The sequence below is a fragment of the Cyprinus carpio genome, chromosome A7 (assembly GCF_018340385.1).
Source record: "Cyprinus carpio isolate SPL01 chromosome A7, ASM1834038v1, whole genome shotgun sequence".
In the NCBI taxonomy this organism is placed as follows: domain Eukaryota; kingdom Metazoa; phylum Chordata; class Actinopteri; order Cypriniformes; family Cyprinidae; genus Cyprinus; species Cyprinus carpio.
In genome coordinates, this window is record NC_056578.1 from 34,118,803 (window position 1) to 34,146,621 (window position 27,819).

Sequence of the window (27,819 nt, forward strand, 5' to 3'; positions counted from 1 at the left end):
GTATCCCAAATAACATTAGGAAACCTGTTCCAGAGCTAAATAGGAAAATGATCTGCTGCCCTCAGTTTATTTTGATATTGTATTGTCAAATGGCCATAGTTTTGAGATCGCAGCGGACGTGAAGGACTATAAGAGCTCTCTCAAGTAGTAAGGAGCTAAACCATTCAGGGCTATATAAGTAATTAATAAGATTTTAAAAAGTATATAATGTGTATGTATACAAAATGCTTACGGCTGGTTACCTATTTTCACCAGTTAAGACTTGCTTGAGACCAGGCCATAGTGGTACACTAGCTGGATCATGCTAATGTAAACTGGCCTTTTTTGCAGGGAATGCAGCTTCTAATGTGGGGAAATTATTTAAATTATTTAAAATTAATTATTCTTCTTGACAGACAACAGCATTTGTTGTTTGGTTTCAGAGAAGGGCAGAACTGCCAGTCTCCTTGGTTACTGGGATGGGATGAGAATGTTTCCAGCTTTACTTGTCATGGGATACTGAATTATTCATAAATCCATCACACAGTATATGGATTAAAGCAGAGAAGCACTTTCTGAATGAATGTTTTATGCTTAACTAGCCAACTAGTGATCTGGTGTCTTATATTTGTTGACTTATATGATGGTTAGGCTGGCAAATTTTAGTTGTATTTTGACAGGTATTTAACATTTTATTGTTTATAATTTATAAAATGATTCAAAACATACAAACCTTGATTTTCAAATGATAGGCATTCGTTTATGAAATGTCTAATTGTAATTTACATTGTACCATGAGGAGTCTGCACATTATATGACTTGTCCCAAATGACTTATACCTAGTTGAGTGCACCCTCCTGAAAAAGAGGGGTGGCTTCAGCCCCTGTCTATCAACACAGCCTTTGTTTGCATTTGTTTGAGGGTGTATGCAGAGTGCAGAGTGTTCCCTTAGTCAGAGATTAGAACAGCTGGCAGTGAGAGGTTTCTGGAGAGGCAAACAGGTCTACCTGAGCGACTTCGAAACGTCTCCAAATCAGCTAGACCGTCTGAGAATGGAGTCTCCATTCTCCAGGGAGCACAGCTCATGACAGCTATTCAGTCGGACGGTTGAGCAGACCCAGAATGAAAATGGCAGGAAGCGACCTCAGATGACGGACGAGTTGCAACATATGACGGGAGCACAGACCACCTTGTCAGTTGATGCATACAACGGTCTCAGTGTTGTCCGTACAGACCAGCACGTGCCTGCCTTGTAAGCATCCTTTGAGACTGCTTTTCCATTGTATGCAGCATCCCAGCCGATGGTGGAGGCATCTGTGTATACCACAGCATGCCTCAATACCTGTCCTTGGGGCACTCCTGCTCGAAGAAACGTGAGGTCTGACCACAGGGTAAAGGTTTGGCGGCAGGCCGGTGTGACCTTGTACTGATATGCTCGTCCTTCGAACGTGAACCGCAGAAAGGGTCTGTGGTGTGGAAGGATTGAGACATGAAAGTACTTGTCCTTTAGGTTGATTCCTGCAAACCAATCTCAGGGACAGATGCACTCAAAGATGCGTTTCTGCATTAACATCTTGAATGGTAGCCTGTGAAGGGCCCGGTTCAAAACACGCAGGTCCAAGATCGGTCATAACGATCGCCTTTCTTGGGTACAATGAAGTAGGGGCTGTAAAACCCTGTCTTTATATCAGCTGGAGAGACCGGCACTAGCAGGACTGCGATCTCCGCACGCAAGACGGGGCATCGGCTCACTTTACTGATGTGAAGTGGATGCCCCTGAACTTGGAGGGACGCCAGGTGAACTGAATCGTACAACCGAGTCTGATGGTCCGAAGGAGCCAGCAAGACAGGCTGGGCAATGCTAGCCAGGCTTCCAGATACCATACAAGTGAGACCAGCAGAACCACCGACATATCCACAGTGGGGCAGCGAGGTAGAATGCAGGGACCCGGCTTGGGCAGCTTGTGGGCTGACTGAAGCGGGGTCTGAGTGTGCAACACTTACCTGGTTCCATGGTTGGGTAAAGGGTCTGTGAGTAGGGCCTTTGATATGGCTCTTGAAACACCCACTGCTGCCCACTGGCAACAGAAGATGATGTGTGAAAAACGGGACTGGACCATCCACAACTCTCCATGCCCTCTTGAGACCCAGAGATAGAGGAAACCGCTCTTTTGTTGAAATTCAGGCCACCAATGACTGTGAGGTCAGTGGTGGGATAAAACAAAACAAAAGATTCTCCGCCTGGCCCTCCTCCAGCCCTCTTCCAAAGAGCGGCTCCCTCCATCTCTTTGTTGCCTGTCACAGGTCTAGCTCTCGCGTTTACCACCAGCTGCCCTGCGACTGGCTCCACTGTGCTGCTTAGCTGGAGGCTGCTGCGGCATGGGAGTGGGGGAGGATGCAGGGGGACGCCCTCGACAACAAGCAGGCTGAGTTGCTGCGGCCCAGAGAACTCGCTGTGACCTTCGTCACTCAGAGCGTGAGATCAGTTGCAGTTTGGAGTTCCATTAGAACTTCTGGATCATGAACACCCTCATGTAGGTCCTTCAGTGCCTGAGCCTGGTGGATCTGCAGTAATGCCATGGCGTGTAAGGCAGAGGCAGCCTCTCCACAGGCCACATAAGCACTGCCAGTCAGACCAGACGAGTATTTACAGGCCCAGGAAGGAAGGAATGGTTTGCCCAACCAGGTGGAGGCGGTATTAGGACACAACTGCCAAGAAGAGAACTAGATTGAGACAGAGGCACTGGAACTCCACCCCTTTTGAGATAATGGAGCCTGGCCCGCAACTATGAGATGGTCATCTTCCCCAATGAGAACATGATTCATCCACAATCACAACCTCAGTGTGCTTAACGCCCAGGCACATGAGGCAGCGATCATGACCATCACCCACTGCCAGGTAATGACCGCATCCAGAAATGCATGGGTGAAGCGGCATCTATACCAAAACGCAACGTCATCTTTACAAAGATGCAGCGTTGAGTAGGCACAGATGCAACATTGTCTTTAAAAAGACGTGCCCACCCGTGAATGCTCATTTAGGGAAAAAGACTCTTTTAGCATGCTGAAGTGCACAGGGGAAATAGCCGCATGCAAACACATACTGGGGGTAGTCACTCGACACGGGAAAAACAACCACCACTGTAGCGCTGTTCTGCCAACACAAGAAACTCCCAGAGAGTGCGCTGAACTCGTCCGTCCGCTCAAAGCTTGGCAGGAGCAGAACGATGATAACGCTCGGCTCCGAAGTAAAAAAGTTAATATGCAGTACATCAGCTGACTATTTATACTCATGTTTCGATTAGCTGTAGATGGATGCAATCATCACATGCCAATGTGCATTGGCTTGTTTAGTTTACACTCAAAGTAGATTGGTCTCTCTGGCAAGATTCCCAATTTGTCGTTCGCCAACGTGACGTTGAAAGTGATCGACTGAAAGGGAACTGTATCCTGCTGAATTAAAAAAAAAATAAATAAAATGCTTTCACTATTTCTTATATCTTTCCTTGTTCTGGCTTGTACCATCCTGTAAGATATTTAAAACTTCTAAGCACGTATTGCTAAGCACTTGTGTTTTTGTCTCCTTAAGATGAATCACTTGTATTTCCAAATTTGTAAGTTGTTTTGAATAAAAGCATCTGCTAAATTAATAAATGTAAACAAAAAGTTTAACATGTGCTAATTATGTAATTTTCCTATTTTTTCTAGTCGGACAGCAACACCAGTTTCCTTCGAGCAGCAAGAGCAGGAAATATGGACAAGGTTCTGGAGTATTTGAAGGGCGGAGTAGACATCAGCACTTGTAATCAGGTCGGTGTCTCTTTCTTATATGGCACTTTTCCACTGCATGGTACGGCACCGCACATCTCACTTTGGGGGTTATTCCACTGTGTACAGTACCTGGTATGTGTTACTTTTTTCAGTACCACCTCGGCTGAGGTTCCAAGCGAGCCCTACTGTTACCAAAATGTGATGTGTAAATCCTGCTGATCACTGATTTGCCAGAGAGAATTGTCACTACCTGTGTCATTGAACGTGCGACACGTGACACCAGACCCGCTAGATTAAATCATCACAGCCAAGTTCGAAGTCAAAAATTTTTGAACGAATGCAACAGTTTCAAACGAGTGCACCTTTTTTTAAACAACAAAATAATGGCTGTTTTGTGATCTGTTGAGGAAGTGCAGACATTCTTCTCATTGATAGCCGAGGTGCAGATACAGCGAGAGCTTGATGGGATGATGTGGAATGAAAAAAATTTGTCAAGAGGTTGAGGCAGTAGAGGTAGCGCAACTATAACGACATGTCTATAATCCCGCCCACTGTGAAGCAGTACTAAACTGCAGTGGAAATGCAAACTGAGCTGAGCTGCACCGTACCATGCTGAGCCAAGCAGAGCCATACCATGCAGTGGAAAAGTGCCAGTAGATACTCAATAAGATCTTTGTATCCAGAAATGCATGGGTGAAGCGGCATCTATACCAAAACGCAACGTCATCTTTACAAAGATGCAGCGTTGAGTATGCACAGATGCAACATTGTCTTTAAAAAGACGTGCCCACCCGTGAATGCTCATTTAGGGAAAAAGACTCTTTTAGCATGCTGAAGTGCACAGGGGAAATAGCCACCTGCAAACACATACCGTACAGGGGGTAGTCACTCGACACGGGAGAAACAACCACCACTGTAGCGCTGTTCCGCCAACACAAGAAACTCCCAGAGAGTGCACTGAACTCGTCTGTTCACTCAAAGCTTGGCAGGAGCAGAACGATGATAACGCTCGGCTCCGAAGTAAAAAAGCTTATATGCAGTGCATCAGCTGACTATTTATACTCATGTTTCGATCAGCTGTAGATGGATGCAATCATCACATGCCAATGTGCATTGGCTCGTTTAGTTTACACTCAAAGTAAATTGGTCTCTCTGGCAAGATTCCCAATTTGTCATTCGCCAACGTGACATTGAAAGTGATCGACTGAAAGGGAACTGTATCCTGCTGAATTAAAAAAAATAAAAATAAAATGCTTTCACTATTTCTTATATCTTTCCTTGTTCTGGCTTGTACCATCCTGTAAGATATTTAAAACTTCTAAGCACGTATTGCTAAGCACTTGTGTTTTTGTCTCCTTAAGATGAATCACTTGTTGTATTCCGAATTTGTAAGTTGTTTTGAATAGATAGGAGATACTCAATAAGATCTTTGTATATTATGTCAAATATATATATAGCTTTCCTACTGGTATTTCTAACAAAATGTGGAGCAGGGTCAGCTCCTGAATGGTTTTGTTGGGGGTTCTAAAGGGGTGCTTTAGAATTCTGGTAAAACTGACAACTTCAAAGGGAACTTTGTTATAGTCGTTATAGTTGCGCTAACACCATTTGAATGGATGAGCCCTTCAGAATGGAATGCAGCATCAGTCATTTATTTAACCAATTAGTTCAACAGCTGATTCATTCAAGAGCAAAGCAATTGACTGTCATAATGAATGGGTCACTGAATCATTAGCTCACTCGATTTGTTCAAAAATGGGGATTAATTCAGTAACAAAACAGCTGTGTGTTGGTTGGAAAGGAGCAAAAACATAATGCTGACAAGACTGTGTCTAAAACACAATATAAATTTGTTCAGTGAACTGTTTTATATAATATTACATTTGCAGTCGTGCAGATATTCGGGTAAAAACAGTATTCTTATTTGTGTGATATTTCTAAACTTTATGCTATGATATGAAATACAAGACAGAAAAATCACAAGGGGCATTTTTTTGCATTCTAATAGGCTACATCGTGGAGTTAGTCATCATCATGTTTGTTTGTCAGCAACTGCATGCAATGTAAGAGGATGTACAGGCCTGGGCCAAGGCAGGCTCTATTAAATGAATTCCCTATCTGTTGGTCACTATGAGTTATGTCGTGATGACATTAGGGGTCTAACTTGGGAGCCCAATCAACTCTGAGTTTAAGAGAAAACGCCAATGGAAATTGGCTATTGGATTTTTCACGCTGAGCCACTCCCCGTGCACACGGGTATATAAGGCAACTGTGCACATCCGCTTATTAGATTTTTGCTTTGGAGCCGAGTGGTTGTATGTAAAGCTGTTATACTCCACAAACCCATTAATCTACTCTGTGTTGGGAAGCTGTTCTGGTTGGTGGTACCGCACAAACAGCGATGTCCCTTTCAGCAATTCCCCCGGGCGCTTCAACTAAAATAGCAGATTTCCTAAAAAAGCAAATCACGGACGATTCTTGTCTTTTTAAAAATGCTATTTTCGTCTGTATCCTCTTCGTTGCAGTCGTTTCCTGTCCTCTGACAAGGGCCACAAGCGTTGTCTTCCGTGTTTGGGCATTCAGCATGCTGAAGATGCGTTCGTGGATGGTTCATTCCTGCACTGCGAGTGCATAACCATGGCAACGCTGCAATCGCGTCTCTACATTCTTACAGGGAAAAAAGCAGACCCCTCTGTCACTACCCGTCATGGTTTCTCTGCCACGAGCAGAAGACCACTGGTTAGTGCTCTGAGAGATTTGAGGCTGAAAGTGAGAGCTTCTCTGCCGGGCCACGCCCCAAAGACGCTTGTCCTGTTCGGTTGCTGAGTGATTCTGCTGGGCTGTCTTATGGCGGTCCCAGCATTTCATTCGGTGTGATGGCCAGCGGTAACCACATTGTCAAAGAAAGAGCAGTTTCCTTTTCCTCCGGGTTGCAAGGCTCATTGGTTGACAGTGAGCAACACACAGCTTCCTCAGCTTCACCCACTATGCCCTCTATTGCCAGTGGCCAAGAGATCGTGGTTCAGAGACGAAACGCCTCTCCACACTTCTCTGGCCAGTCCCTCTGGGGACACGGGGAGTTTTTCTGTGATGACTCAAAACGCGATGCCTTCTTGGCCACCCAGCACAACTCCTCATCGATGTACCACCACGGGTACGTTCACTGTCCCTTTGGTGCCACTCGTACAAAGTTCGAGAGTGTGGCTTGTGCTATCCAACCCGTCCCGCTGGCTCATTCAGATGGTTCGACTCGGCTACGTGATTCAATTCGCCAGGTGACACCCCCCCCCCCAAATTTAGCATCATTCTTGAGACTTTGGTGGCAGTCCGAGACACTACTGCCATGCATGATGAAGTTTTGGTGAAGGATGCAATCGAGCCTGTCCTTCCAGCCGAAATGAGGAAGGGGTTTTACAGACCTTACTTCATCGTACCCAAGAAAAGCGGTGGCCTTCGACCAATCTTGGATCTGCGAGTCTTGAATCAGGCACTTTACAAGCTCACATTCAGGATGTTGATGCAGAAACGTATTATCAAATGCATTCAAGCCCAAGACTGGTTTGCAGCAATTGACCTGAAGGACATGTACTTTCGTGCCTTGATCCATCTTTGACACAGACAGTGCGTTTGAGGGTCAGGCATGGTAATACAAGGTCCTCCCCTTCGTGCTCTCCCTGTCCCCCCATGTCCTTACGAAAGCCATGGAGGGCGCCCTTGCCCCACTATGGGAAGTGGGCATAAGGATCCTTAACTATCTTGATGACTGGCTCATCATGCCCCAGTCACGAGAAGAGATGTGCAGTCACAGGGACCTGGTGCTCCGGCTTCAGGTCAAATGAGAGAAGAGCAAGCTCTCCCCCATGCAGATAATCTCTTTTCTCAGTATGGAGTTATTCTCAGTGAGAATGACGGCACGTCTCACTAACGAGCGAACCCAGTCAATGCTGAACTGCCTGAGTTCCTTTAGAGGCTGGACAGTGGTACCACTGAAACACTTTCAGAGGCTCCTGGGGCATATGGCATCCGCAGCCACAGTCACGCCGCTTGGATTGCTTCATATGAGACCAATTCAGCACTGGTTACACTCCCAAGTCCTGAGATGGGCATGGCGCCACGGTACACATCGTGTCAACATCACACTGATGTCTGGCCTCTTATTCAGCCCCTGGACAGACCTTGCTTTTCTAAAGGCCAGGCTGCCCTTAGAACAAGTGTCTCGGCATGTCGCTGTCACAACAGGTGCCCCCAATATGGGCGGGGGCGCTATGTGCAACAGGCAGGCAACTCAACTGCTTTGGCACATCAACTCTCTGGAGTTGCTGGCAGTGCATCTAGACTTGCGGCAGTTCCGGCCGCTGCTGCTGGACAAGCACATGTTGGTCCGCACGGACAACACTGTGCAAGGTCAGGGAGGATGAGGAACAGGTCCTGTTGGTTGATCCTTACTGTTAATTGTCTGTTAGCGGCTAATGAATTGTTAGTCTCGCACATTTTAATAAAAAAGCTTACTCATGCACTGCAAAATAATGTGGATATCTTACAATATTAACTGGACCTTGAGAGTAAAAAACTAACATGTTCAGGTCTGGATTAAGGACACATAGGGCCCTGGGGCTTCAGCAAACCCAAGGGCCCGCCTTCATTGTAGTTGGTAACACAACATTTTCTACCATAGGAATTATTAGTGTTTTTAAAAAAAATAAAATAAATAAAATACAATCTCCTACACAGAGAGATACAATGAGTATGCACACTAAATATTCCAGGCTAAAACATATTAAAATAATAAATACATTAACACCAGATGTTTGAAATCAAAGCAAACAGGTTTCCAGAAACAGCAACAAATTTTGAGCATATATGGCTCCCTTTAGGAATTTACTTTTATTATTATTTATTTATTATTTATTATTAAAATAATCAAAAAGAAAATAAAACTGTACAAAATATGCACTATTTACAAAGTATTTATAAGCTACTTCAGCTAAATCAATTGATCTGAACCCCCATAAGCAAGAAAACAGCTATGTACTCCGTATACCAACTACAAACACAAATTCCTACAACAACCCACACTGACTGACTGTGTGGGAGCCATTTTATACTCTTAGCCCCACTCCAGGATGAAACCATTCTAAATTGGTAGGGGGTTTTCTCCTGTAAGCATTAAAGAACCTGAGATACTTTGATCTCCTGAGAAACAGACAATACAAACATACACGGGCATCTTCAAGACACCCCACAGAGTGGAGGTGCAGGAGACCTCCTTCCCTTCTGGCCATTTGTTTCATTTTAAATCCCTTCACCCATGCTTCCTTCTACTCAATCTGCTCAAAATGATTACATGAAAATGTCAATGCAAGTGAACTAACAGTCATGTCTGGTATCATTTTAAATGTCTCAGTGCAACTGGTACAATGGTCTCAATCTTACAAAAGTAGATTAAAAGATAATACAGATCCTAAGAGTCAAGAGATATTTTGCCTACTGTAATGGGAGTGCCCCTTCACAGGGTCCTCCATGTAAATTACCTTCTGTTCCCTTTGAGTTGTAAAACCACCCAGGCTTGGGACCTGACTTAATGCAAATTCCAATTGTTAGTTCCTGTCTCCATCTCGGGGGGATGTTTGTCTTGGTCTGAGGTATTTAAACGATTGCAGCAAAAGGATCAGGGCCTTCTGTAGCCAGAATGAGCCCTTAGCATGAAGTGTGTCCACACACTTCATACTTATGTATTTTTCTAAAAGTCAGGTATGCATCTTTTACTCTTAGATTCACCTTTGAGAATTTGATGTCTTGTATTGATTTGATATCTCTGAATTGGCTATGTAATTGGCATAATACTTACCTGACTGATAATAAATTGTTACATTTGATTTACTCTGAGTTACTCTGAAATTGTTTCCTCAAGTAGATTAAGTGAAGGCTATGTTTCCGCAAATCTGCGTCCAGGGTTAAGTGCATACTAAAACTCAGGTTAGATGGAGCATGGGGCACATCAGGTGAGGTTTTAGATTTCTGACTAACCGCTTGACTTTAGTTAAGTTGTACTCAGTTGCAGTAACTATGGGGGGCTAGTCAGAGTACTGGTCATAACCGCTGGTTATTGTCTCAGCTTTAATTAAGTTGTACGCAGTTATATAACTGTCGGGGGCTAGACAGGTAGTGCTAGCATAACCGCTGATTATTGTTTGAGCTTTATTTAAGTTGTACGTAGTTAATCTTAACTATCGGGGCTAGACAAAGAGTACTAGCATAACCTCTGATTATTGTCTCAGCTTTAATTAAGTTGTACGTAGTTATATGACTGTCGGGGGGGCTAGACAGATAGTGCTAGCATAACCGCTGATTATTGTGGTGAGCTTTAACTAAGTTGTACATGGGTAACTGAGAGGGGACTAAACGAAAATACTATTTCAAATATGGTAAGTATGAGTAACCTATTAAATAGTATTAGTCATAACCTCTGACTACTGTTTAGACTGGCGAGTTTGTGATCGTGGGGCACACGTAGAAGAACGCCGGCCGTCGTGGGGCACCCTGAGCGACATAGATTCCTAATGAACCAGTAAATATAAAGTAAAGAGTTAACTAGAATAATCCAATGTCAGAATAATAATAATAATAATTAGAGATAGACAATCAACCAATTTGCCTTTCAACCTAAATTCAAGGTCATACTAAAATGGAGTCAGATGAAATATTAAAATGGAGTCAGATTAGAATTGGATTTAAATTGAATAACTCTACGCGCTGAAAAGACTGAACGCGCAAGAAACCTTCAGCCAGCACCGGGTACCTTCCTTGGGCCGAGTGCCTGGACCTTACACTCCTCTGGTTATAGAAATATTCATACAATCACTTGGCAACAAAAGATACATTATTGAAAATAAATAAGTACAAACCCACAATTCAACACACATATCAAACAACCATTAAGACTTTAAACACCAGAAACAATACATTTTTATACAGGCATGAACTGGTGACCCATATGACGTCACAGCAAAATGGCTGCTCAGCATGGTAAGTGTATGAAAGCCCCAGGTTGTATATTGCACAGGTTTGGTTCTGGAAAATGGAAACTGGTGAGTGTTTGCAATCTCTCTGTGTTTATAGCCCAATAAATAATAATAGATAAAGAACTTGTGTCTGTGGTTATTTCAATGTTTTATGGTAGATGATATGAAATGGTGCTTGGATCAGTTTGGTTGAAAAGTAACAACAGTGATCACAATAGATTAAACAACATAAAACATACTCATTAAACACAGATGCACAATACACTACAACATCACACAGATCCGTGTATACATTTATATGCTGGCATTCGAATCATGCTTGATGTTAAAATGATTGCCATGTATTAATGCTTAACTGTGTATGAGGCTAGTCACAGTGCCTTAACCTAATCTTACACTGTGACATTCACATATAATGTTATAAGTGTCAAAAGTTTGCATTTGGAGCACTCAACAACACTATTAAATCAATGGGTTCTGTCAGTGCTTTGCCAAGGTAACGTTCAAATGCCAATTTAAAATATTGATACAAGTAAAAAGTGCAAAAAAAAAAAAAAAAAAAAAGTATTTTGTTAGGGCAGTATTTGTGACAGTCCAGAAATAATGCTGCAAAATTGGTCTCAAATGTGTGTCTTTTTATGCCAATGCATTGTTTAAGGATCAGTGTGTTGTGTAATATTCACATAAAACTTTATAGGCCAATTAAAAAATATTGGTATACTAAAATTCACTGATTCACAAGATTAATACATCCTTTATTAAACCACTTTGTTGAATTCAATCCTTAAACCGGGCTCAGACTACAGGAGTTTTAAAATCCTAACCGATTATGAAAACAGGCTGCAGCACACATAAGGAGAATCTTAGACCCTGTCCCAAATGGCTAACTTCATGTGCACTTGTGGTCTTGCGGACTTACAGTCAGTGGCGGACTGGGACAGTAAATCAGGCCGGGAATTCGACTCCACCCCAGGCCACCTCTGTTGCTGCAGTCACCACCACCCAATTCATGTGTCCACCAGACTGCTAAACTTGTAGGCTAACCCTGTTAGTTGATGTAACAGGTAGATAACATAATATGAATGGATAAATAAATAAACCCTCAAAAACTCACTAGGAATACACCATCTATATCATCTTTCCCTGAATCTCTCTCTCTCACTCTGCACCTCTCACTCTGACTCAAAAGCTGAACTGTCCTCTTGTTCAACAGCAGGAGCACTGTTGCTTCCTTCGACACCTTCAAAATAAATAAACATTGTAGACTAGGCAACATATTGTAGGCTATATGGAAAATCAAAATTTCTGGTCAAATCTGGCACTAAAAAAAATACTGTATCCCCATATGTAAAATAGTCTGCTAGTTTGTCATTAAGATGCTCTTTTAAAACTTCTATCATTATATATATTTGTAATATTTTTTTTAGAATAGTTTTTATCTATTGTAAGTCACTTTGGATGAAAGCGTCCATCTGCCAAATGATTACGTAAATATAAGGGGTGGAACAGCTCAACTTTTTCACGGTTCAGTTTGTTTTATGGTTTTAGAATCACTGTTTCGGTACCGTTGTATGTTCTATGTTTATGGAAAAACTATACTTTTATTAAGTATTATTAATAAATATTATTAAGAATATTATAGCTACAAGCAACAGCACAAATAAATACAATAGAGTAAAGATACAAACAAAATAAGCTGACTTTCAGGTAGGTATAGCATTAGTTTTTATACAGAAATTTAATAAAGTAATCAAATGTAAAACAGCATTGCATTTTGGACTGTATAAATTAAAGATTATTCTTTATTAAAGTTACAAAAGCTTTTCAATCAAAAGCAGTGACTGATTTCTTTGTTGTTTTTATTCGATTAATATAAAGACTGTCACTTTAAAAGAATGCACTGATCCAGTGTTCGTATTCGTTTTGAACAAGAGTGAATGGTTTGTCCACGTTTTTTTTTATTTATTTTTTTTATGTTGTTGTAATGTTTGGGAAGCCAGAATGTTCATCCATCAACAAAACATATATTAGCTGAACCCTGTTTGTTTTACGTGTTATTTATAGTAAACCATATTACAGATGCTTTCTCAGATTTAAGTATATATAATGTAAATGTAATTCTGACCGACCTGCTCCCTTACTGGCGAACATGGCTGGGATTTTGCATCAACTTGCTGCGTCTGTGGCCAGGGCTTTTCTCCTTTTTATACGTTCCCTCTCTGCTGCTCCTTTGCTTTTACGCTCCATTTTTTGCACGGTTTTCTAAGATGAAGCCTGCCTCTGGATATAGCCAATTAGGCAGTGCTTCGCTGATGTTGGGTCATGTGGTGGTGTCATTTTCACTCCACGATCGCCTGATTCGTAGATTCATAAGTCCATCAATTAATTCACAGTTGCATACCGTAACCAGCCTATTGCACGTCAGCCTGATCGACTGCACAGCGTCAGCTGGCAGGCCAGAATGACCATCAGGCCACAGGGAAATGTCCCGGTGCTCCCGATTGCCAGTCCGCCCCTGCTTACAGTGGCTTCGGCATGCTCGTGTCCGTTGTGAAAAGTTGTAAAAAAAAAAAAAAATTGTGTTTGTAGTGCTATTGGGAGATGAGAGGGTCTGTATTACATACTATTGGAGAAAGTGTAACGGTTAACTTGGTGAATTTTAGTCATTTGTGTGATACTCAATCGCCGTTTACAGATACCATAGGAATTAATGAGAAGTGCTGTAAACTGAATCCCACCTGTCGCAAAAAGTCTGTGACTTCTCTTATAAAACATCATATTATTAAGATTATCATGCCAGAGGGAGTGCCTCATGTGATCTCACACAGCAGATCGTCAATTGACATTTCAGAAACTAATAGCTGAAACCCGAAACTGCTCCCTATCTCCTATATAGTGCACTATATCGGGTGTCGGTCATTTTGTAGTGCTGTCCGAATTCTGAGGCTGCGTTCCAGTTCACTTTTAGACCATAGACTGTAAAAAAACATGGACGTAGTGTCCATGATGTCACCCGTAGGTTTCTGAAGAGCATTTCTGAAGCCTAAAATCTGCGGAGCAGGCCGTCGCCATCTTGGCAGCACGTCACCGTGCGCCACTCCTGGATAATTGAAAATGGGCAAAGAGGCAGGATGTGGGTGGAGTTGGTCGCTGAAACCACTCCCACCTAGCTCGACGGTGGTGACAGCAGCGGCAATCCACCTGTCACTCAAGTGGCAACCCCATTAATTATGCAGAACTTTAAGGGTTAATATAATTCCATGGATGGGTTGTAAAAAAAATTCACCCCCTCACAGTTGTCATGAAGGGCAAAATCAGCTATATAGACCAAAACCACTTTTTGTACCAGGCTGTAAAAAAAAAAATTTCTGCTTGAAGTTGGGCATTTTAACATGAGGGGTCTATGAGATTGACTCCCTTCTGGAGCCAGTCTCTAGCGCCCAGTTGATGAATTGCAGTTTAAGTCACTTCCATGTTGGTTTCAAGAGAGAGACCGGAAGGTTGCCGCTTGTTTTAGACATGCACTCGCAAAGTTCCCTGAGCACTTACCCTCGAGGGATCCCTGCTGCCATTTTGAATTGCATTCCACTTTGTCAAATGGATGAGGTAAGTTTATATGGACATACCCTCGACCCCTCGATTTTGACCGAGGGAGCAAGTCTGCTTCATATGCACACTTCAGGCCGCTGTATAGACCATAATGCAACATGACTATGACGTCATCGCAGATAGCGTTTAATTTATTCCCACCCCAAACAACTTTTTAATATATAAATTATATATATGGCATGGAATGTTGCACCAAACAAATTTGTAAGGGGAAAAATGTAAACAATAAACCAACTCCATAGCGGATTCGAAATAATCAAGGGAGGAATTCAGCCCATTGAAATCAGCCCATTGCAAGGGTTCCAACAGTAGTGGGCACTCATGCAATGTAATCAATGACGTACATCCGAGTTAACGAGATGAAGGGAAGTTAGCGAGTGAAGGGCATAAAAAAAGTGAACTGGAACGCAGCTACATTTGTTCACTACTTTTTCAATCATCTCTGATTTCGATTGTACAACCAATGTACACTCGCTGAAGCACTATTTCCCATAATCCAATGTGGAGAGGACAGATGAGCTGGAAGAGATAGTGGGAGTGAGTTTGAATGAGAGATGCAGTTTACATATTTCTTATTTCTGCTTTAACGGTTATTTCATTATTAAAATAGTAAAAAATATATATTATTTAGGCATTAACTCAGATTAATGTTTTACTAATTTACTGAGGTGGCATAACTTACAAGAGATGATAGAGATGTGATGATAATTTGGTGGATGATTATATAATATCTAATATCTGGTAAAGCAGTGGCAAATATTGTACAAAATAAATATACTCAGTTGTTTTACTATCAAATTATATGTAATATCTAATTATTATTATTATTATTTAACATATTTAACTGAATGCTGAATGCACAGGCAGTGTTGTCGAGGTAATATTGAGCATTAGCAAATAATTTGCTGGCTGCAACTCACTCAACGGCCACCAGTGTCGTTAATAATGTACTCGGTTACTAACGTTACCTTGGTTCCCTGAGATATGGAACGAGTACTGCGTCGTGTTAAAGACACTTATAGGAAACTCCTTTTTCTCCAATGACTGAAGCCTTTTTTAGTAACGCAGTGTAACTGCATGGCCATTGGTTCGTGCAGTGAATATAAAATGAACCAATGGCTTGGAAGCGGAGCTGCACGAGCCTATGGCGGTAAAGCCCACCAAAGCCCACCAGAATAGGCGGGGGCATCTGGCTATATAAGCGGCACATCGCCATAGGATCCTCAGTTTACTTCGACTGAAGCAACGACTGAGTTGTGCAGCTACATAGTATGGCAAAGTACGCAGTACTCGTTCCGTATCTCAGCGAACCGAGTACGTTCCCTGTCGATACTTCACTCATACTGCGTTTTGTTAAAGATGCTTATGGGGAACCAGTTCAATCCCGCCACGCTATGCTAGAGGAACTACTAATACTTGAACTTGCCTTAAGCACCCAATGGGGCCCAGAGAGACCAAGTTTTCTGCAGGGAAACCCCACAAGAGGCAATAGGGCCAAACTCAGAGAGGTCGGCCCGGCCTTGTATAATCATTCCAGAATAATCAGTACAACCTCACTGAGGACCAGGAGCGTACTTGAAGGAGTCAAACTTCAAACTGGTAGTCATATGACAAAGTGCATTGCTATGCAGAAAGGACCCACGCCTGTAAGGTCATGACTTCTAGACTCTAAAATCTGGTGAATGTGGACACCGTGTCAATTGATGATAGCCCCTGCAAATCTCCCATATGCTTTACTGATGCTAGTGCTAGCAGCAGAGCAGTCTTAAGCATCAGAGAATGAAGGTCAATGGATTGTAGCGGCTCAAATGGAGGGCTCTTCAGAGCCCTAAACACCGTGGGCAGATCCCATATAGGGACAGTGATGGGGCGAGGTGGGTTGAGCCTTCTAGACCCCTTCAGAAAATGAACAACCAAGTTGTTCCTGCCCACCGATTGGCCAGCTATAGGAGCTTGAGAGGCTGCTATGGCTGCTACATAGATCTTGAGTGTGAAAGGGGAATGGCCCTTATTCAACAGCTCTTGCAGGAAGGACAATATCAGAGATATGTTGCATGAGATTAGGTCACCCCCAAATGGCTCAGCTGTAGTACCAGAGACAACAGAGGCCATGAGGCTGAGCAGTTTCTGAAACGCTTTGAAAGGGCGAGTGGCTCCAACTCTGAATGATGCCACGAGCTGCTGGATGGCTGGTGCGCTATCGCCCTCATTTGGGCTGAATCCAAAACCGTTCCCAGGAACGATATCCATTGGCTGGGAGACAGCACACTCTTGGCAAAATTGACCTTGAGTCCCAGACACTCCAGGTGGCTGAGGAGGGAGGATCTGTGAGATAGTAGCTCTTCCTCCGACTGGCCCAGAATGAGCCAGTCGTCGAGATAATTCAGAATGCGGATTCCCATCTGTCTCAATAGGAAAAGAACCGCATCCATGCACTTTGTAAAAGTGTGAGGAGCTAGGGACAGCCCAAAGGGATGGACCATGTATTGATAAGCCACTCCCTTGAAGGCAAATCACAAGAATTGTCTGTGACAGGGGGCTATCTGGATGTGAAAGTAAGCATCTTTCAGGTCCAGAGAAAATAACCAGTCCCCTGGGCATACTTGCGAGAGGATTTGTTTCAATGTGATCATTTTGAACGGCCATCTCATGAGGGCCCGATTCAAGTGTCTGAGGTCGAGGATGGGCCTTAGGCAACCATCTTTCTTGGGGATGAGGAAGTAATGGCTGTAAATGCCTGACTCGCTCTCAGCTGGGGGAACCGTTTCTACGGCTCCTTTTGCCAGCAAATACATCACTTCGGCGCATAGGATGTGTTCATCCTTGCTTCAAACCAAAGTGGAGAACACGCCGCTGAAGCACGGGGGTCTTCGAGCAAATAGGAGTGTATAACCTCGTTTTATTATCCCCATAACCCAGCTTGACACCCCGGGGATGGCCTGCCAGGCCTCAGCCCATGCGGCAAGGGGCTGGATTGGTTCGAGTGGTGGGCCGCCTAGAGGGGACCCAACACTCGCAGTGAGTGGAAGAGGAAATTTGCTTTCTTTTTGAAATTGTTTGTGTTTTATTTTTCCCGCTATAACTGCGGTTGGTTGTGTGAAAGCGATCAGAGTGGGCCCCATGTTCACAACAATATTTTTGGACACAAACAAACTGCCATCGGCACCCAGAACTGAACGGGGTGCTTGGAGGAATAACAGAGGCATTTTTGGGGGTGGTCCGGCTGCAGCGAGATTGTCCCCCTCCTCTTCCTGTCCCGCAGATCAGGATGATGCCTGGGGCACTGGGACCAACGTAATCTTGGGTCGGGGGCCCTGGCATTCAGGGAACTGGTAGCGTCTGGCCGAGTGGGAGCGGGCACATTTTTGGGGCGACTAGAAGCAGCCGTTGAGCTGGAGCACATGGACAGTAAGTGTCGTATTGCCTGGGACGACTTCTGTGCAGTGGTAAAGCTGCAGGTCCAAACAGGCCAGTAGGGGAAACCAGGAAGTCGAGGAAGGGGACCTTATCCGCATCCTTGTTGGATGAAAACAGACAGGTCTGTTTAATCAAGCATGTTCCCATTAAAATGTACAATAACAGCCCAAACTTATGCTTTTGACAAGCAGTAATTTTACATGTATATTTATTACTTATGTAGACACGTTCAGCAAATTTATACTGGATAAGTCTCATGATTTATTTCCAGAACCTGATGCATGATGGGATACACTAAGCCTCAAATACTGCTCCGGAGTTGTATTTGAGATAGTGTGGATTTAGTGTGTTTAGGGCACTGAGTTTAAGGGTGGCTTCTACGCTTTTTTTAAGACCTGGGACAGTCTTGCGCACTTATTTCCTGTCGCGTACATGCGCTCTCCAGTGACCAAGATCGCAAGTGTTGGTATTTGGACACAGTATACCTCTAACTTTAGTAAATCTTGTTGTGTGATTCATTTAAAGGCATCATATGATGCGATTTCATGTTTTCCTTTGTCTTTGGAGCGTTAAAAGCTGTTTGTGCATACAGAAGATTCGTAAAGTCGCAAAGATTGAGGTCTCAAACCCAACGAGATATTCTTTATAAAAGTGAATGTTCAGCCACACCTTCCTAAAATGCCTCGTTCAAACATGCCCCCACATATCTACATCACTTTGTGGGAAGATTTGCATAACACCGCCCAAATATATATGCAAAGAAAGAATGTGGAACTTTTATTCTCACTGTAGTATTGTTGCTGCCACTGCCATATCGTGGAGACGCTGTGTGTTTCGTTGCGAAAGCCAAACTACTTTGTTTGGCCTTCCAAAAGTGGACACAACTAGAAATCAGTGGTTAAGTTTTATTTACAACACTGTTCCAGAACAGTACAACCCAAATATTTGAGTGTGTGCAGAGGAAAGTTTCCTGAACCTGGTAAGGGGCGTACATTTCTGTCACAGGCTTAAGGTATTCGGCCGATCACAATGCACTAGATAGCTTGCCAATCAGAGCACACTGCACTTTTCAGAACGATAAGCTTTGTAAAAATCAATGTGTTTCAGAAAAGCGGGCCATAGAGGAGCAACAATAATGTACATTATGTGGAAAATAATGTGTTTTTTGAACCTTAAGCCATGTAAACACATTGCATTACACCAAATACACAAAATAATGTTATTTTTTTCAACGTCATATGACTCCTTTAAATATTCTCCTCCCATAAATGTTGCATTTGAAAGGGAAAGGGGATTCACTTATTAAGACATGTCGCCACCTACTAGCAGTTTAGTTTCATATATTACAGAATAATTTAATTTTTGTACACAACATTTCATATTTATATATTCTATAATTTTAAAACATTAATATAATAACATTATGTATGCAATTGTAATTGCAGTGTAACTGGATTTTGATAAATGGTAAGATTTGTTGATACTGATTTCATTTGAGTTGTTCAACAGTATGTAACTTTATTTATTATAAATAATAATGAAATGGGTGTCCTTTTTCACTTGAGCACCTGCCCACGAAAATATCCTGGTGCACAGATAAATCATTTATAATTAAACACCAATATTCAATAAAAATAAGACTGGTCAATTTTCATTCTATTCTAGGCACGTTTTCGAACATGTCTGGGGGAGACATATGGTTATATGTGGTTTGGTACTGCAAGGATGATCACCTGACTTCCTGTCTCCCTAGCACTGTCTTAGGTGTCTTTTACATTACAGACATTGCAGATTATTGCTCTGGCCAGTGGCCTCATCTGCAGTCCTTAAACTTGCCTGCAGCAGGACTATGGCATGTTCACGCAGGTGATCAGGGACTCTGGGCATCTTTCTTCTGGCATTTTTCAGAGTCGGTGAAAGGGTCTATTTAATGTCGTAACTTAATATAACTTTGACCTGTATTGCCTGCTGCCTGTAAACTGTCTTAAGGACTGTTCCACATGTGCATGTGCAATAGCCTACTTGTTTATGGTTAAATGAACAAGCATGAAAAATGATGTTTAAACTCTATCCAATAAAGATCTGTAAAGCTTAATTGGTTTTTACAAAATTATCTTTAAAATAAAGCACCCATTCCTTTTTTTTTTTTTTTTTTTTTTGCTGAGTTTAGTATTTTGAAAGACCACATTTTTTTTTTTCAAACTATTTCATGCCCCTGATTGCCACTGATTTCTTGGTGATTTATCATGCACCCAGAAAGTCTGTTGCTATTTTAGGAAGTCTATTATCAAGTGCCTACCTTGTGCAAAGCATGTTAACTTGTTAACAGCTCTGCTATGGCAACAGTGTGTTCCTAGTTTGGTAAACAGCAGGCACATGACCATTCAGTCTGCATTACTGAATGTCCTTTGCCTTTTTTTCTCCTTTGGCTAGCATGCTGTTTATTTGGGGTAGCATAGTAGGTGTGCATGGTGTTGTTGCTGATCTGAGATTGTCTACAGAAGGGTCTGCCAGATTGACCTTGACCCCACCAAAGTAGTTAAACTGATCGACTATTGTATGTAGACCAGCTTGAATGAGCTATAAACCATGTAAAAAAAATAATTTAAAAAATGACAGAAAGGATGTTTTTCTGTCAGTGATAGAAATAATGGATAAGCAGTAATGTGAGCAAAAAAAAAAAAAAGTTTTTAGACAGCATTTGAAGAAAAAAAAAATAACAACAACAACAACAACAACAACAACAACAACAATAATAATAATAATAATAATAAACCTTTATTTGCAACAACTGATGGAGTGCTGAATGCTGCACGCACAGGCAGTGTTGGCAAGGTAATATTGAGCTTTAGCAAACAACTCACTCAATGGCCGCCAGTGTCGCTAATAACAAGAGGTTCTGAACTCTACACAAAGTCCCTTTAAATAAAACAGACAGGTCTATTTTATCTAGCATGTTCCCATTAAAATGTCCCTTTTAAAGTAGCCGCAGTAGTGGTCTGCTAGCTTGTGACACTCCTTATTTTATTAATACCTCTTTATAAAACACTTTTTTTAAACTGTAAGTTGCTTTTTTGAGACTGAAATTGCTGCACATTGCATTTATTAGGATAAACCTGACATTCAACAACTCCTGGCACATTTAACTCTCTTTAATATGTGCATATATTGAGTTTGTATTCTTAAAAACAGAAAACATACCTTAGGAATGGATGAGAAGGTATACATAAGTCTTCTTTCCCCTGTACATCTTTTTTATGATGCTTCCCTTTTTATGCTTGCTTTTGGTTGAGAATGAAGTACTAACTTCTCTCTTTTACCTCCACAGAATGGCCTCAATGCTTTGCACTTGGCAGCAAAGGAAGGACACATGGAGCTGGTCCAGGAGCTGCTGGACAGGGGGTCTTCAGTTGATTCTGCAACCAAGGTTGAGTTTCTCAAGAAAAATATGAATGGTACTTGTGTTAAGGTTTACAGAGACTGGCTGGAAGCTAACTCAAGTTTATAAATAAATAATAGTGTAACATTATGCTGTGCTTTAAAAATAAGTTAGCAACTCTGTAGATCAATTTTCTATTAAGCATGTGAAGCTGCTTGAAATATGAATGATTTCTAGCTCTGCAGCACTGGCGGTCCATGAAGGAAATTTCTGCGAATATTTTAGGAATGGCTTTCTGTATTTGCTGATCAAACCTGCTCCCATTGACACAGGTGATCTTTTTCCCTGACACCATAAAATAGTCTTGAAAATTAACAACACTTCCCAACCTTTCAATCACCAACCCAACACCTGTAAACACACAAAATGAAAATAAAAATAATAAGTTGTGACATTTGCCAAGTATGGTAACCCATACTCAGAATTGGTGCTCTGCATTTAACCCATCCAAGTGCACACACACAGCAATGAGAAGTGAACACACCATGAACACACACCCGGAGCAGTGGGCAGCTATATATTCAGCGCCCGGGGAGCAACTGGGGGTTCACTGCCTTGCTCAAGGGCACTTCAGCCATGGGTATTGAGGGTGGAAGAGAGCGCTGTTCATTCACTCCATCCCACCTACAAATCCTGCCAGCACCGAGACTCAAACCTGCGACCTTCGGGTTAAAAGTCCAACTCTCTAAACATTAGGCCACAGCTGCCCCCATTTTTTTATTTTTTATTATTATTATTTTTTTATTTTAATATAGAAATTTAGAGCCTGTGCTTTCCTACTCTGACAGACTGCAATAGTTCTTCAGTCAATATGACAAGAGCTGAAGGCAGGACCACTAATGCTTCACGTGTGCACATGAAAACGTCTCAGGTTACGCATGTAACCATGGTTCCTCGAGGGAATGAGACGCTGCGTTGGAGGAAGCTCTGGGAACGCCCTTCAGCATGACTGGCTCTGAATCATGTGTGTAATCAGTAAAATGGATGGGCGAGACGTCACGGGCGGGGTGACGTAGCGACCAGGAAGCTTAAAAGCATGTGCGGTGAAACCGGCGTTTAGCCTCTAGGAATGAAGGATGCCGGAAGTATGGCCCAGAGACACAACAACATCCAACATAGAGGAAACAAGAGGACTCAAATAACCTGAGACGTTCCTCTTCAGGAACTCGAGCTGCGTCAGAGGACGCTTTGGGAACGACTATGCTCACACCGCCAGACTTTCACATCTCTGCCTAGTGTGGAAGAGCACAGCTTAAGCAAGAGAAGGAGCCAGAAGCCTGACAAGTAATCGGGGACAGCCCACCCAATGGCCAAACTTCAGAACGAGTGAGTCTTGACCCCCAAGAGAGGGGAGATCAGAGGACTTGAGGCTTTAGGATAGCATCCTGATCCACCGCTTAGCATAAGCTTCTTCTGGCCGGAGGCCTCAGCCTCAGCACACCACAGAGGAAATGTATAACCAGAGGGTGTCTGCCCACTGACTGGCCACCGAGAGGGGCACTGTAGGCCACAATGGCCGCCACGTAGACCTTCGTGGTGGAGTGTGTCAACCCTACGGAGAGAAGGGCCTGCAGGAACTCCAGAACTGTACCAACCAGGAAGTTAACTGGGTCGAGCTGCCAGTCTCCACACCAGGAGGTAAAAAAAGTTTCCACCTCAAGGCATACAGTTTCCTCATGGAGGGAGCTCTGGATTGGAGGATGGTCTCAGCAACACTGGTTGAGAGACTGGAAGCTACGAGCTGTGCCCCCTCAGGGGCCACACCCATAAGTTCCAACTCCAAGCGAGGGCGTGCCTGTGAGAGGAGGTTCCTCCTGACGGGAAACTCCCCTGAAGAGCCATCTAGGAGGGAAATCAAATCCGAGAACCATACTCGGCCCAGCCAGAACGGGGCAGCAGAAGGACCCCGTCACAGCGCACACTCTCCACAACTCCCGGGAGCAGAGCAATCAGGGGAAAGGCATACAGACAAAGCCTTGGCCCCAGTAGAGCTGGATTCTAGCCTATGAATATGATTTAATGCACTTTTGAACTACAGAGAAACTGTACTTTACATGAGCAACACCACGAACACAGATGCTGGCTGTAGGCTAATTCTGTCATGTGACCACATTTATTCGCGTTAAAGCCCCTTTTCAAATTTGTTTTCAAATTAATTTTTGCAACATTTGAAGTATTGATGCAGAATTTATGAACTAAAGTTAAACGGAAAAAGACTGTGTCGACACATGAGAAATTTTATTGATAAATCAGAATCAGAAAGAGCTTTATTGCCAAGTATGCTTGCACATACAAGGAATTTGTTTTAGTGACATAAGCTTCCAGTACACAGAGACAACAACAACACACAGGCAAAAAAGGAAATATAAATAGACAAATATTGCAAATAAATCAAAAAAATAAATAAATTGTATGAACAGTTGCTATAGGTGATAAAATGGAGTAGAGTAGAGTGAGATGCAGGGATGTACCAGGATGGAGGTGGTAACAAATAAATATAAGGATATTGTACATTTTTTATTGCATAAGTGGGGAACATTTAACTGTTCATGAGGTAGATTGCCTGGGGGAAGAAACTGTTCTTGTGCCTGGCTGTCCTGGTATTTGCAGCTCTGAAGTGCTGGCCAGATGGCAAAAGTTCAAAAAGGGGGTAACTTGGATGTGAGGGATCCAGAGTGATTTTCTGAGCCCTTTTCCTCACTCTGGATGTATACAGTTCTTGAAGGGTGGGCAGGGGAGAACCAATAATCCTTTCACCAGTTCAAAGCATTCTCTGTAGTCTTCTGATGTCTGATTTTGTAGCTGAACCAAACCAGACAGTTATTGAAGTGCACAGGACAGACTCAATGACGGCTGAGTAGAACCTTTTTCAGCAGCTCCTGTGGCAGGTTAAACTTCAACAGCTGGTGAAGGAAGTACAACCTTTGTTGGGCCTTTTTAACAATGGAGTCAATGTGTCCCACTTCAGGTCCTGAGAGATGGTGGTTCCCAGCAATTTGAATGACTCCACTGCAGCCACAGTTCTGTCTATGATGGTGAGTGGGAGGAATGCGGGGGGGGGGGGGGGGGGGTTCTCCTGAAGTCCACTATCATATGCACTGTTTTGAATGTGTTCAGCTCCAGGTTGTTGAGACTGCACCAGACAACCAGCTGCTCAACCTCTTGTCTGTAAGCAGACTCGTCACCATCCTGGATGAGACCAATGACTGTAGTGTCGTCTGCAAACTTCAGGAGCTTGACAGAGGGGTCTTTAGAGGTACATTTGTGTACAGGGAGAAGAGCAATGGGGAGAGAACGCAGCCCTGAGGGGCACCAGTGTTGGTGGAGCGGCTGTTTGACATGAATTTCCCCAGTCTCACTAGCTGTTGCATATCTGTCAGAAAGCTGGTGATCCACTGACAGATAGAGCTAGGAACAGAGAGCTGGGTCAGTTTGGTCCAGAGGGCTGTTGGGATGATGGTGTTGAAAGCCGAACTAAAGTCCACAAACAGGATCCTTACATAAGTCCCTGTTTTTTCCAGATGTTGCAGGATGAAGTGCAGACCCATGTTTACTGCATCATCCACAGACCTGTTTGCTCGGTAAGCAAACTGCAGGGGATCCAGTAAGGGTCCAGTGATGTCCTTCAGATAAGCCAGAACCACTTTTTCAAATGACTTCATGATGACAGATATTACAGCCACAGGTCTGTAGTCGTTAAGTCCTGTTATCTTGGGTTTCTTAGGATGGGGGATGATGGTGGAGCGTTTGAAGCAGGAAGGGACTTCACACAACTCCAGAGATCTGTTGAAGATCTGTGAAAAGATGGGGGCCAGCTGGTCGGCACAGGTATTCAGACAGGCTGGTGTAAGCCCATCTGGGCCTGGTGCCTTTCTTCTTATGTTCTTCCTGAAGACCTGGTGCATATCATCCTCACTGATTTGAAGAGCAGGAGGTGGGGAGAGGGGGATTGCAGGAGGTGTTAACAGTTGTGTAGAGAGATCAGAACAGAGGTCAGAACAGGAGTTGGGGTTTCAAATCTACAATAAAACTCATTCAAGTCATTAGCAAGTTGTTGATTCGCCTCAGTGCAGGGGGATGGCGTCTTGTAGTTTGTGATGGCTCTCAAACCTTTCCATACTGAAGTTGAATCATTGGAAGTGAACTGATCTTCCAACTTTTTATAAGTTCTTTTAGCTGCTCTTTATTCAGTGTGTTCCTGGCCTGATTGTACAAGACTCTGTCCCCATTTCTGTAGGCATCCTCTTTGGCCTGACGAAGATGTCTGTGTTTTGCTGTAAACCATGGCTTATAATTGTTGAATGTTAAATAAGTCCTGGTAGGAATGCATATATCCTCACAAAAACTAATATAGGATGTTATAGTCTCTGTGAGTTCATCCAGATCGGTGGTAGCAGTTTCAAAAACACTCCAATCAGTGAGGTCAAAACAAGCTTGTAAATCTTGCTCTGCTTCATTAGTCCATCTTTTTACAGTCCTTAATACAGGTTTAGCAGATTTAAGTTTTTGCCTGTAGGTTGGTATAAGATGAACAAGGTAGTGATCAGACAGCCCCAAAGCTGCTCATGGAACAGAGCTATATGCATCTTTTATTGCTGTGTAACAGTGATCTAGTATATTACTGTCTCTGGTGGGACATGTAACATGCTGTCTGTATTTTGGCAGTTCACGGGAGAGATTGGCTTTATTAAAGTCCCGAATAATGATTAAAACCGTCCGGGCGTTGTTGTTCTGTCTCTGTGATCTGATCAGCGAGTTTCTGTAAAGCCAGACTCACCTGCGCTTGTGGAGGAATGTAAACACTCACAAGAGTGAACAAGTGGAACTCCCGCGGCGAATAGAATGGTTTACAGTTAATGAAGAGCGTTTCTAGATCAGCACAACACATCTTCTTTAACACAGTTACATCTGTACACCACCGCTCATTGATGTAAAAGCATGTCCCGCCGCCGTGCGATTTCCCCGTTGATTCTGCATCGCGATCTGATCTAAACAGCTGAAAGCCAGGCAGATGGAGCATGCTGTCTGGAATGGCGTCATTTAGCCAGGTTTCCATGAAACACAGAGCAGCAGAGTGTAAGAAATCTTTATTTGTCTGGGAGAGCAGAAGAAGTTCATCCGTTTTGTTGGGTAGAGAGCGGAGATTTGCCAGATGGACGCTAGGCAACGGCGTTCGAAATCCACGCTTTTTGAGCTTTACTAGCGCGCCGGCTCTCTTCCCCCTTCTGCACGTCCTGAAGCACTTGTTCAGCGCCGCTGCTCCGCCGACTACAACATTCAGTAAAATAATTGAAATCCAGTAGAAGATTTTGTGGTGTGTTCTGCCGAATGTTCAGCAGTTCATCCCTGGTGAAACTGATCATGTTTGATAAACAAAAAAAACAGGAAAAATGAACAAAAACAGTACAAACACTGGAGAGCCAAGCACTGAAGCAGCCATGTGCGGTGCCATCGCGAGCTTTGTGGCATTTCCATCAGCTATATCGGTAAAAATTTTGAAGCACTAAATATTTTTTTGCAAAAAATCCTTGGATGGAAACCTGGCTAGTGATACTGTCTAAACTGAATGGCCCATTCTATTTCTGACATACCTCAGAGCTCATGCTACCTCTGACACGAAGGACAGATGGATGTGGAACAATGGCTTTGACACATCCAGGTTAGAGCCTCCAGCTGTTACGGCACACCCAGCGTTAAATAATAACTATACCAAAGGCTGCAGTTTCAAGACCGCAGTCCTAGGAATGCATTTCTAAGACCCTTGTGTTTTGTGACACCACCACCTGGCCAATTTTACTCCATCAGAGGAGACCTGATTCAAACCCGAAACAAACACATGCAAAGAGTAAACCTGTAGAAATTTTTAATATATTTACAGCGGCTGTTATTTTAGCTGTGCATAGTTCATTATGCTGCTTAATGTTGGAAATTGGTATTTGTTATTATCATATTATTTTTATTTATTATTGTAATCATAAGCACACTACTTTGTAACTGAAAGAGTTTACTTCACTTTGTTAAGCCGGACAGACCAGACAAGTGCCTCACTGCGCCAGAGCTAATTAAATGGACAGAGAAGCATTGTATCATATGTCTCTCTTGGTAGGTTTTAAACATTTAAAAAGACAAATCAAATAATAGGACACATCTGTATTGTATAGTATCTATAGAAGCACAAATACAGAAATGGCAACATGGCTGATTGTGCTGCGCTAATTTTGTGCTAATAACTTTGCACACTTAACATTTCACACAAATTCAGAAGCTTATATAAAATATCATCTAGCTTTGTTGTCCAGCAAGAACAAGGAGTGACTGTATTTAACAAACATTTTTGTTCAGTTATTTGCTAGAATTTGTTACGAAGTAATTTTTTTTAAGCCATTACCCATGCCTTTCTGAATAAGGTATTCGGCTTTGGGCACATCCCTGATATCATTTGTGCCAAGTGATTTTAACTCTTTCCCCGCCATTTCCCCGGCTTTTCGTGTATTCTCTGTTATACACTCGGGGGCACTATTACACATCTTCTGAACGAGTACAAAACCTTCCGAAACAAAAACACATGTGAACAGGATGGAA

At 42.8% G+C, this 27,819-nt stretch overlaps 1 protein-coding gene across 13 annotated transcripts in view; it reads left to right on the top strand.

Annotated features, from left to right (window-relative positions):
* Positions 1 to 27,819, top strand: part of LOC109111256 (ankyrin-2-like) — a 151,187-nt gene that overhangs the window by 53,142 nt on the left and 70,226 nt on the right. For 12 of the 13 annotated variants that reach the window (XM_042760908.1, XM_042760912.1, XM_042760910.1 and 9 more), the window contains exons 2-3: positions 3,688 to 3,789; positions 21,127 to 21,225. In XM_042760908.1, coding sequence (XP_042616842.1) covers positions 3,688 to 3,789; positions 21,127 to 21,225 — 201 coding nt within the window. The remainder of the gene's footprint in view (positions 1 to 3,687; positions 3,790 to 21,126; positions 21,226 to 27,819) is intronic. The other variant, XM_042760909.1, reaches the window with a different exon arrangement.